The sequence below is a fragment of the Leucoraja erinacea genome, chromosome 2 (assembly GCF_028641065.1).
Source record: "Leucoraja erinacea ecotype New England chromosome 2, Leri_hhj_1, whole genome shotgun sequence".
In the NCBI taxonomy this organism is placed as follows: Eukaryota; Metazoa; Chordata; class Chondrichthyes; order Rajiformes; family Rajidae; genus Leucoraja; species Leucoraja erinaceus.
Genome location: NC_073378.1, coordinates 59,127,911 through 59,140,654, shown reverse-complemented (window position 1 = coordinate 59,140,654; position 12,744 = coordinate 59,127,911). Strand labels below are relative to the sequence as shown.

At 42.4% G+C, this 12,744-nt stretch overlaps 1 protein-coding gene across 2 annotated transcripts in view; it reads left to right on the top strand.

Moving 5' to 3' along the window:
- LOC129710317 (tensin-3-like) overlaps nucleotides 1-12,744 on the top strand; it is a 484,648-nt gene that overhangs the window by 73,850 nt on the left and 398,054 nt on the right. The window contains exon 1 of one of the 2 annotated variants that reach the window (XM_055657253.1): nucleotides 11,264-11,394. The exons of the other annotated variant lie outside the window; for it this stretch is intronic. Coding sequence (XP_055513228.1) covers nucleotides 11,293-11,394 — 102 coding nt within the window. The 5' untranslated portion in view covers nucleotides 11,264-11,292. Of the gene's footprint in view, nucleotides 1-11,263; nucleotides 11,395-12,744 lie in introns of those variants that run through there. 2 annotated transcript variants of the gene reach the window in all.

Genomic DNA, 12,744 nt, shown 5'->3' with positions numbered 1-12,744 from the left:
CTGCCATCACCCCTTAGTCAGGATTGAACCCGGGTCCCTGGCATCATTGTGCAGCAACTCTACTGATGCGCCACCCTCGGTATTGCTGAGCGCCTTATTCTTCTTTCCTCACTCCTCCATCAGAGGTTTTTCACAATCACTTCGTTCTCTGATGCTCCCTCAAGAAAGGCTTCAACCTTGTGACCACTTACTTAAAGTCAAATTGTTGTGGTTTCTTGCTCTCGGTTGCTCAGAAGCCACCATATTCTGTTTTTTATGTCAAAAGTGTAATTATTCAGCAGTTCGAATTAGACAAAGACAGTGTGGAGATAATTAATTTTGATTACTGTATTGATTTAAATCTAGCAGCATTTAATTAATTACTATAGTGGTCATTCGAAGGTAGCTTGGGAATTTGGCAAAGGCTCCTCTGAGATTCTTGGGTTGCAGTATTTCTACATTAATATTATGTAATAAATGCAAATCTAGAGGTAATTATTATTGGCTCAAGTTTCAGAAATGTTACCTTGGTCATTACTGGGTGTTTAAGAAAACTTGAGAGGAAGCATCATGAGAAAGCCACATATTTCATGAGGTCTAATCACTCTTCACAAGCTGTAGCAGCTTAGTTTGTAGATTAATGACCTGGTAGACTTGGATGAATGCTCTGAAAATGTGAGTTCAAATCAGCATCTGGGGAGTTAAAATTGCCAATTAAATAATTAGGAGTGAAAAAATCCAACTGACTTGGCAGATGGCAGTTCTGTGGGAACCACTGGTCATCTGTCATTTGAAGCTCAACTGGCCTTGGGCTCTCATGTATGTCTGACAAAACTTGCCAGTCCACCCCATCTTCACTCTGTCTTTGGACACACGATAGATCCCAGAAGCACAGCAGTGCTGAGGTTCAGACCTGCTGAAATCAAGGAGGTTCCCTCGTCTCTGAATTTCTCTCTACAAAGGGAGGATGTTTGAAAGTTGTTGATCATGTGGGAAAAGACAAAGGCAACCAAATGTTTGAGTTATTCTAATTAAACTCATAGGCATATGAGCAGAATTAGGCTATTTGGCCTATTAGCCAAACGCAGGCAGGTGGGACTAGTTTAGGCCACTGTGGGCTAGTTGGACTGAAGGACCAGTTTCCATGCTGTAAGAAGAGTCTGTGACTGAGTCAACTCTGCCAATCAGTCATGGCTGATCTTTCCATCTCAATCCCATTCTCGTCCCTTCTCCCTATAACCCTTGACAGCCACAAACCTGTCAATCTCTGCCTCAAAAATACCCAGTGACCTGGCCACTACAGCTGTCTGTGGCAATGAATTCCACAGATTCACCATCCTCTGACTAAAGAAATTCCTCCTCATCTAATATCTAAAGGTACGTCCTGTTATTGTAAGGCTGTGCCCTCTGGTCCTAGACTCTCCCACGAGTGGAAACATCCTCTTCGCATCCACTCTATCCAGGCCTTTCACTATTCAGTAAGTTTCAATGAGGTCCCCTTGCATTGTTCCAAACTCCAGCGAGTACAGGCCCAGTGCTGTCTAACGCTCGTCATACATTGGGTCAATCATCCCCGGAGTCTGAAGAATGGTTCTGTCACATATTTATTTTCTCCAAAGATGTCCCTGACCTGCTGTTACCCCAGCATTTTGCGTCTATCCCAGGATGATACTTCAGTATAGTGTTCTTAATTATTTACCAGAATCTCAAGATGTTTTTACTCGGGCTTTGTGAAATTTTCTCAAATGCTTTAAATGTTTAAAAGTCGACTTTTACATTTAAAAACAGTTTACACGCCTTTGGAAGATGTCAAAGGAAGCTGGGGCAAACGTGCCTCCTACATAGAGTCCAAAATAGTGAAAAACCTAAATAGAATGGATGTGGAGAGGATGTTTTCACTCGTGCGAGAGTCTAGGACTAGAATTAAAGGGCGTTCCTTTAGAAAGGAGATGAGGAGGAATTTCTTTAGTCAGAGGGTGGTGAATCTATGGAATTCATTGTCACAGAAGGCTGCGGAGGCCAAGTCAATGGAATTTTTTAAGGCAGAGATAAAGATTCTTGATTTGTATACATGTTAGGGGTTTATGGGGAGAAGGCAGGAGAATGGGGTTAGGAGGGAGAGATAGATCAACCATGCTTGAATGGCGGTGTAGACTTGATGGGCCGAATGGCCTAATACTGCTCCTATCACTTATGAACTTATGAACAGTGACTGAGGCCTACTCACAGCTTTGAGCCTTCTCTGTCTCATTGGTGCATTGAGGGTGTGGTGAATTGGCCCATTTCTTCACTTCACCTGGCAAAGTATGTCTGGAGGAGCAGGCTATGCATGTTGTCAATGGAGCCAGCCAGTGGGGGTTTGCCACGTACAGCACCATCTTGTCAATGATCAGTAACCAGTGATTAGCATCCAACTGTATCTTGGATCTATTGATTATTTAAGGTACTATGTTTACATATCTGTTGTGCAGCTTCAAGTAAGAATTTAATTGTTGCGTTTCAGGACGTATGTCATTAAAATACTCTTGATAGTCATGAGTCTCTTGGATTATTGTAACAATGTCACCAGTTTACTCAGTTCTTTGGGAAAGGACCTGCCTTCACTTCCTGTGTTGACCAATATGAAATTGCAGATGCCCGCCAATCTAGAAAGAAAGAACTGAAGATGCTGGTTTATTCCAAAAATAGACACAAAGTGCTGGAGCAACTCAGCGAGTCAGGCAACATCTCCAGAGAAAATTGATAGGTGATGCTTTGGGTCGGGACCCTTCTGAAGACTGAAAGTAGGGGGTTGGGTGGGTGAAGAGCTGGAATCGAGAAAAGACCAAGGCCTATCAGGAGGATCATTAAATGACCTCGGGCAGGGAGGTGCCCTTGTGAGGGAAAGTGTGATCTCAAGAGGCACACAATATGGTGACCTATGGAATTGGTTAAATGACTACGGTAGAGAAAGGGAGCATTGAGGGAGGAGAATGTTAGTTGAAGTTACTTAAAGTAAGAGAATTTAACGGTCACACCACTAGGTTGTAAGAAACCCAAGTAAAATATGGGGCTGTTCCTCCAAATTGCGTGTGGCCTCACTCTGGCAATGGAGGATGCACAGGACAGAAAAGTCAATGTGGGAATGGGAAGAGAAGTTGACATGGTTGGCAACCAGGAGATCCCATAGGCCTCGGCGGACCGAGCGTAAGCGTTCAGCAAAACGATCACCGAGTCTATGCTTGGTTTTGCTGATGTACAGAAGCCCACATCAAGAACACTGGATGTAGGAGATGAGGTTAGAGGAGGTACTCTGTCTCACCTGAAAGGATTGTCGGGATCCCTGGGTGGAGTTGAGGCCGGATGTCTAAGGACAGGTGTTGCATGTCCTGCGGTTGCAGGGGAAAGTACCTGGGGAGGTGGTGGTTTGGGTGGGAAGGGATGAGTGAACCAAGGAGTTGCGGAGGAAGCTAGGTCTGTGGAAGGCGGAAAGGGGTGGAGATTGGAATATGTGATGAGTGTTAGGATCACGTGGGAGGTGATGGAAATGTCGGACTCTTGCACCTTCGTGTATTGCTTGACAAGGCTCTTGCTTCATGGTCAAGTGGAAATGGACAGAAGACGCCGTTTAGCCAAAATAAATTCGAACATTTTACTGATATGAATACAGTTTAAAAAAAATTTGTTCCTCAGCCAGTGAGAGTTCTGTTAATAGCATTATCTGGGGGGGACCTCTACAGGCGGGGAGAAGAATAGGAAGCTTCACAAAAGGTGTTTAATACAGTCGGCTGAGAGTGTTTATTGACATATGCACCGACAACAGAACAATGAAATTCCCATTTGCTGCAACCTTCGACTTTCTACTTTAAAGATACAGCATGGAAACAGGCCCTTAGGCCAACCGTGCCAACCAGTCATCACCCCGTATACTAGTACCTGTACTATCATCCACACTAGAGACAATTTGCAATTTTACCAAAGCCAATTAAAACCTGTACGTCTTTGAAGTGTGGAAGGAAACCGAGCGCCCGGAGAAAACCCAAGCGGTCAAAGAGAAAATGCACAAACTCCAATAGACAGCACCTGTAGTCTGGATCAAACACAGGCGTCTGGTGCTGTAAGGCAGCAACTCTACCGCTGTGCCACCGTGCTGCCTTGAGCAAGCCTGTAGAATTGAGCATCTCTAGCAGTACAGTAGATATGGTCAAATCACTCTCCCTTTTGTTTATTTGTTCTGTGACCAGCTTCATTATGAAATTTACATGAAGATTAAAAATATATCATTTTGGTCTTCACATCTAAGCTTTTGTCAGCACCTGTGTCAGCACTGTGGAGCCTTTGCCGCCATGCTGCATTGTACCACCATTAGGCCACGGTTACTTGGCCATTAGGAAGTGCAACAGGCTCTGCGTGCATTAGCCTGCGTTAGTGCAGCCTGAAGCCCCGCCACCCACTGCCCTTGTGACCTTTTAATAATATATGCTATATCTGCAGAACGTTTCATGGTTTCCGGATGCCTCTGATCATATACTGTATAGTGACTGTATATTGAGCATTGAAATAGAACCATCGGCCCACAGAGTCCAACCATTCACACTTGCTCTATGATATCCCACTTGTACATCCACTCCATACACACCAAGAACAATTTACAGAGGCCAGATAACCTATAAACCCACACGTTTTTCAGACGTGTCGGAGGAAACTGGACAATCGAGAGGAAACCCCTGCAGTCACAGGAAGAATGTGCAAACTCCACAAAGACAGCGTCCAAGGTCAGGATCGAACCTGGGACTCTGGTGCTGTGAGGTAGTAGATCTATCAGCTGCACAACTGTGCCGCCACTCTCACTGTCACACTCTCATTCTCATGCACTTTCTTGCACCACTCTTACACGCTCGCAAACTATCGTCTTGCTCGCTCTCGCACTTTAGTTCGATCTCACACCAGTATGAGGAGAGAAGAATCTTGATAGGCAGTAATAGGAAATAGTTTTATCACAAGAACTGTTCTATTGGCATTATTAGTGTTAAAATCCTTTGCGCTAATTGAGTTGGACATTTCACTGGCACACAGTATTCTACTGCTGTTCTTTCATCCATGGCCCTTTTCAAAAGCTCTTTGGAAGTAAGATCTCATTGAATTGTTAACAAATTCTTGTGAAGCTTGATTAAGTTAAGGCCGTTTGTACACGATGAACAGGAATGTCTTAATCGAGAGTGCAGTGAAACTTTGCAGCTGTCTCCCTGTCGAGGCTCAATCACTCAGTATATTGATTAGAAATTAGTGACTTGGTAGATGTTAAGTCCATGGAGGAATGAGGGATTTAGTTCAGTTTTCAGTTCTGTCTAACTTATTGTCACGTGTACCAAGGTACAGTGAAAAGCTTTTGTTGCCTGCGAACTAACCAGCAGAAAGACTATACAGGATTTAGTGCAGGAAAGTGGGGGGCAAATATTATGACTTTGCTGCTAATGCAGGGGGGGACTGAATGGCCGATTCCTGTTTATACTTCTCGTCTTTGCAGGTCTAGAGGTAAACGAGCAAACAGATATCCTTGTGCCCGACCCCCGGTGCATTTCTGACTGCCACGCTACAGCACACAGACATGAAAGCCCAAAATATGTTTCTCTGCGGACCCACTAGACGTGCCGTCGGTGTGTTCTGACCCATCCATCATATTGTTGGCTAACTCTCAAACTCCTGTTAAATAGCTGGAACCTCAAAAGCAAATTTCTTGAGAATCATGGTTATAGGTTTAAACAACGTTCATGTTTTTTTCCCTGAAAGTATTTATTTTAAAAACAAATGTACTGGCAGTGAAATATACACTTGTAGAATATTAAACTGCTAAAGTTTTTTACTGTGGTGGAACATTAACGTTCTTCCCCTCTGGGTAATATAAGTGATTTGATGATTTTTTACAGATGTGGGAACAGTAGTGGTACTGTACAATACATGAATAAAGCGTTATAAATAGAGACTATGAGCTCTTGTGCTCAAGTAAATCAGCAACATTCCTCGCATTTTGGAGGAATGGTTAAACTTATTCTGACAAATTTAAGAAGAATTATGTGGTGTGTTGAAAATTTGCGCATGTTTCTCTGCAGCAGCACTGATTGACTGAGGGTTCTGTGTGTAGTGCGGTGTATGAATGGATTTTTATTTTTTTTATTTTATTTTTTTCATCTGCAAGAAATCTTCAAACAGAATATTAAATAAGAGGGGCTAATTGCCAGAAAGAATTTTCCTGCGGAGATCCAGTGATAACATTTAGGTGGAGATACACCATGGAAACAGACTCTTCGGCCCTTCGAGTCCACGCCGACGATGACGCAAAATGCTGGAATAACTCAGCGGCTCGGACAGCATCTCTGGAGAAAGGGAATAGATGACGTTTCGGGTCAAGACCCTTCTTCAAACTCAGAGTCAGAGGAAAGGAATGGTCCACGCCGACCATTGATAACTCATTCACACCAGGTCTATGTTATCCTACTTTCACATCCACTTCTTACACACGAGGGGCAATTTTACAGAGGCCAATTAACCTGCTTTAGGAGAATACTTAACATCTGGTGGAGAGACAAAGCAATGTGGACCTGTGGAAAAGGACAATCCAGGAGCCCATTGATTTACAAATTCGAAGGAGAAAATGGAGTTGGATTGGACACACCCTCAGGAAACCTGCCACAAACATCACCCTGAAATGGAACCCCCAAAGGAAAAAGGAAAAGGAATGCCCCAGGAACAGCTGGAGAAGAGGTGTCCAGACAGAAATGTCTGAGTGGGTCCAACTGCGGAGATCTCGAAAGAACTCCTAACAACCGAGTGAGATGGAGGACATTTGTCAATGGTCTACGTTCCCTAGAGGAGCAAAGGGCTTAAGAAGAAGAAGAAGAAGAAGAAGAAGAAGAATTAACCTGCAAACCCACATGTCTTTCGGATGTGGCAGGAAACCAGAGCACCTGGTGGAAACCCATGCGGTCAGAGGGAGAATGTGCAAACTCCAGAGAGATAGCATCTGAGGTGAGGATTGATCCAGATTTTCTTGTGCTGTGTGGCAACAGCTCAACTATTTGCACCACTATGCCACCATCAAGCTGCAAAAGCCAGGTTCCTAAGCTGTCTTCTGAATTGCGTGATAATCTTGTTCAGATAATCATTTGAAGAAGGGTCCCAACCCAAATCGTCACCCATCCAAGTTCCCCAATGATGTTGACTGACCTGCTGAGTTACTCCAGCATTTTGCGCCTTTCCTCGGTAAACCAGCATCTGCAGTTTCTGGTTCCTAAATCAGTGCATAAATCCATTGATTACACCAGTGAACTTGGTGCCATGGTATCATGGAGCACTGATACGGGCTTTTCAGCCCATCAAGTCCATGTTGACCATCAACACCCATTTACACTAATTTACACATACATCACATTTTATTCTCTCCCCAGATCCAAACACTCATAATTATTGATCCATGCATTGTTGAGTGCTTCCTCGTAATGGCCAATGTTTCCCAACCTTTTTCCATTTTCATTGCCCTTAGAAAATGATTATCTGAAGTGTGTTAAGACTTTGAGTTAATGACAATGGCACATGTTGTGATGAAAGGCTTGTGAGTGCCTTGGTGGTCCCTGAAATAGAAACATACACATGGTATCATCGTGTGTTAGAGTTTTGTGGAGACTTTATAATTAAAAGGACTGCTGCTAATCAGCTGTTTTGAAAAATATACTGTAATATGTAGTTGATCAGTCTGACCACCAATGGTATGACCACCATTTCAGAAATCAGTCATTTAAGGATTTGTGGGAATGGAATAATTCAATAGACAATAGATAATTGATGCAGGAGTAGGCCATTTGGCCCTTCGCGCCAGCACCGCCATTCACTGTGATCTTTAATCGCCGCCATTCACTCCGCTATCTTTAAGAGCTCTATCTAACTCTCTCTTGAAAGCATCCAGAGAATCAGCCTCCACTGCCTTCTGATGCAGAGAATTCCACAGACTCACAACACTCTGGGTGAAAAAGTTTTTCCTCATCTCCGCTCTAAATGGCCTACCCATATACTTAAAGTGTGGCCCCCTGTTTCCACACTCCCCCAACATCGGGAACATATGTTTCCTGCCTCTAGCATGTCCAATCCCTTAATAATCTTAGGAATCCCTCTCATCCTTATAAATTCCAGTGTATACAAGCCCAAGATTTTTAAAGTGATGTTCTTGCAAAATAAAGTGAGCATTTTAGCCAGTTACAGCAAAGACAGAGAAATGGTTTGGTTGTTAAACTATTTAATGTTTTCACCACCATATTGGGTAAAGCCAACAAACTGCCTGAGGAAAAAAAAGACACAAAGTGCCTGAGTAACTCTGCGGATCAGGCTGCATCCCTGGAGAATATGGATGGGTGATGTTTTGGGTCGGGACTCTTCTTCAGTCACCACAGTTACTCCAGTACTTGGTGTTTTATTTGTTAAACTGGCATCTGCGGTTCCTTGTTTCTATAATGAGCAGACTAATACACTCTCTGCCTCTCTCTCTTACAAAAATTGTAACGTGGTCATTCTAATTTTAGGAAATTGTTATGCTTCTCACAAAAATTACCATAATTAGTTAAAATGGAAGCTTGGCAGTAATTGTGATTATCCCAAATACCAGCATATGCCTCTGATCGTCTGTGCATCGGGGGCAGTTTACCAGAAGCCCTGTTGGAGAAAGTTGGCCTCAAAAGAATATTAATGAATAATATTATATCTATATACTTTTAAAACTCTGTGTGAGTGGGTATGTGTGTATCATTTTGCATGTGAAACGTATCTCCTCGAAAACCAGACGCCGAAACAGGAACATTTTTACATATTTCATGAATTTCGAAATCCACTCCTCTGTACATCTGGTACATTATTTTCCTGACTTTTAAAAACAAAAATTTAGACCAACCTGACCTTTTTTAAAGTCTGACCGCTGCCCAGCTGCTGACGCTACAATAACAGTGACAATTTTTACATCTTCTGGTAGACATTTTCCTTATGATTTCAAAAATCCAATCCTCTATCGAATTGAATTTAATTATTTCTCACTTAACATCACTAATTCTTAACATTAACTTTTAATTTTAAAGAGTTAAAAAAAATAAAAAATGCTGTCTTCATTGACAGCTTCGATTGGACCCGGTGTGTCTGTTTGTGTGTGTGTGTGTGGGGGGGGGAGGGTGGTGGAAGGATGGTTAGTGTGTGTGCCCAGCTGCTGACCTCACAATGCCTTTACACCTGGCCCAACTGCCTCCTGGCCGCATTCCCCAGCCTGCCAGGTCATCCCCCTCCCTCTCCCCCTCCCCCTCTCTCTACCCCTCTCCCTCTCTCTCCCTCTCCCGCTTCTCTCTCTCTCCCCCTCCCCCCTCTCTCTCTCTCTCTCTCTCTCTCTCCTCTCCCTCTACTCTCGCTCTCTGCCCCCCCTCTCCCTCCTTCCCTCCCTCCCCCCTCCTCTCTTCCTCCCTCTACCCCCTTTCTCCCCCCTCTCTCCCCTTTTCTCCTCTCCATCACCGACCCCCCTCTCTCCCCCCCTCTCTCCTTCCTCTCCATCACCGACCCTTCCCCCTGTTTAGTGATGGACGTGGTTTGTGTTAGTGATCTAGTTAATCTGTGTCAATCACTAAATCCTGTGAAGATTACTGGAACAAACATCCACACAGACAAAGTTGTATTAAGAGTAGCAAACAATCTGCTGGAGGAACTCAGTGGTTGGATGGAAAGGAAAGACCAATGTTTCGGGTTGAAACACTGCATCAGGACTGAAAGTGATGAGTAAAATAGAAGGAAACTATTGATCCAGATCTGAGCTCCCTCATGAATTGTGTTTTTTGTAGAACAAACTGCATTTGGAATAAGGAACACTTTTAATTGCAGTTGCTTTTGTTTACTGTGTTTTACGGACGGCACGGCAGTACAGCTGTAGAGTTGCTGTCTTGCAGCGCCAGGGACTCCAATTTGATCCTGACCACGGATGCTGTCTGTACGGAGGTTGTACGTTTTCCCCGTGACAGCATGGGTTTTCCCCGGGTGCTCCAGTTTCCTTCCATGCTCTAGACATACTGGTTTATATGTTAAAATGGCTTCTGTAAAGATTTGAAGTTGTCCCCAGTGTGTGGGATAACGCTAGTGTACATGGATCGCTGGTCGGTTCGCTCGGTGGGCCAAAGGGACTGTTTCTGCATATATCTTTAAAATAAACTAGTTGAACATTTGGTGTTGTTTGTTTTGTGTGAGGGAAATATTTGTTTTTCTCTACTGGTCTTTCTCAAATTAACTGGAAACTCTGTAATGAGTGTTTTTGGAACCTAAATCAATTTTATTTGTGCTTCATCCTGTATGCACTTGTTATCTTAAAATTTGTTGGAAGCTGGTGAATGCAAACATAATTGGTGACCAACAAAGATTTGCTTATTGATTCACTTCTACAAAATCTCATTTTAATAGCGTCATTTGAACCCACATAGAGCAGATGGGCTTCATTTCCTGATATTTGAGCTGTTCGTAACTCCAGCCAGAGCTGGTCTGGATTTCATTAAAAAGACCCCCTAAAGGCATCTTTGCAAATTCCAGAAATAATACCGTTTGGGCTTACGAGGATAAACACTTAAATGCAGAAAACCTTGCGAATAACAGGAATAAATATGAGATAAGCAGTTGCAGGTGACATGAACTAATCATGGAGATTGTGGAATATTTATGTGGGCAGTGCGCATTTAGCGGATGCACCACATACCTACCGGACGTGTCCTTGGTAAAACAACACATTTTGATCTCATATGGAGTTATTTTGGTCTTTTTGTTTGCTCATTTTAATTGTTGATTTATGGTTGTTCTAAGTAGTGTATTTGTTTCTGAAATAATTACTACCCCTTATGTCGTCATTTTTTTTTTTTTGCAACAGTCATTTGCGAAGAGTTGAATTTTTCTTGGCTGATTGGATGAAATACTTTGAGAAGCTTCCAACTTTTTAAAAAAAGTTTTTGTAGCTGCAGCACTCCGATCCAGAAACCCTCCCACCAGTGTAGGAAGGCTTCGTTTCCTTTGTGGAGAAAAAGGCTTGCGATCTAATCCTTTCTTTTACCATTCTGAGGGACCATTTGGTCAGTTCATGTTGATTGGAGGTAGCGGTTGCATTAATCGTAACAGATCGCTTTGCTGTCACTTGTTCGGGTTCCTGAGCAGAGGTCAAGTGTAGCCAGGTGCCGGAAGACTGAACTTGTCCAAAAGTATTGCAGATTGACCTGAACCGTTTTGCAGGAAAGTGCCGAGAGGAGCTGACTGTAAGTAACGAGCAACTTGGCCATCCTCATGGGCTGCACAGTGAGCTTGGCTTGTCTTGAGGATGAGATTTGCCATGTGCCAGTGGATCATCAGAACCAAGTACGAGGAAAGAAAAGTTCTATGAAAAAGGTAGTGTGAGTTGTGAAGGTTTTACCATGTGGCCGGACCATTGCCCTTTTTAAAAAAAAATCAGTTGAGCTAACCAGTTTGGCTGCAATATGGTCCGAATATTTTAGATTACTGGAGCCTATTTTAATTTGGCAAAGGTGCAGGTTCGGTTGCTCTTGCATTTAAATATATTGAAGTGCGTAAGAGATAATTGAAAAGGACTTGCTTTACTAATGCAGTGAAAGGTGTGAAACAGAACTGGGACTGCACAGTTCAAATGATTTTAAAACTTATTGGTATCTCTTTATCTTTAATCAATGTCTCCGGTACCGTTTTAGCGACAGAAATAAATTAACAGAACAAAAATAAGTCCATTCGTTTATCAGACCTGAATGTACAAACATTTTTCTGAGTTTTTTCAAAAACGTTTCAAAAAGTAAATGTGTTGTTGAATGCAAGTAAAAGTTTTATTGAAATAAAATGTGCATGGAATGTAGAAGTATAAGGAAAATGTGGAGGGAAAAGCTGTTTCAGTCTGTAGGTCCTGAAATTAACAAGCCCGCCTTTTTTACGTGTCCATTTCGGCTTCAAACTGAGCTGAAAATACCCTTTCACTAACTATTGTGGCACACTAAAATAAGTTTAATGACATTTATTTGATTAAATTCAACTGCAACTTAAATGGATTGTTCCAGTTGTGAGGAAAAAAAAACAGCTTCTTCCAAATTTGTCCCTCTTTTTTCCCCCCAAATATTGTAATATTTAGCTTTTATTTTGTGGATGAGTGCCATAAATGTCAGAGTCAGTAACTTTGTGCAATATAATCAGCAGTCATACTGACCAGAGTTTACAATGTATTTGAATGCTTCGCTGCATATTCCTATTTCCTGTGGATACAGTCATATTTAGAAAGATTATATGTTACAATACAAGTTTGCGGTAGCATTGGCAGGATGAATGTCATCAGAAAATATGAGGTTTCATGAAATATGAAAATAATACATTAGTCATGCTTTATGCCAGAAAATAACTTTTAAATTTGAATATATGGTTTGTCCCATGACAAAAGGGCAATAAACCCTGAAAAAGCTTGGGAGACCTAAATACGCAACCTTTAGGTTTTACTGTTGGCAGTTGTCAGCTGAGGCAGCAGTAAGGCACCAAGGATTAGATATTATGTACCGACTTTCCAGTTGCGTTGTTAATCATATTGGAAAGTGTATCTGTGTATTTTTGAATAAGGACTAGACTTGGCACGGGGCCTCCCAAATATCATTGGTAAAATTCTCAAAATTCCTCACTTTAAAAATTCTTCTTGTTTTCAAATTCCTCCATCGCCTTTTATTCTCCCGCAATTAACCGCACTGATTT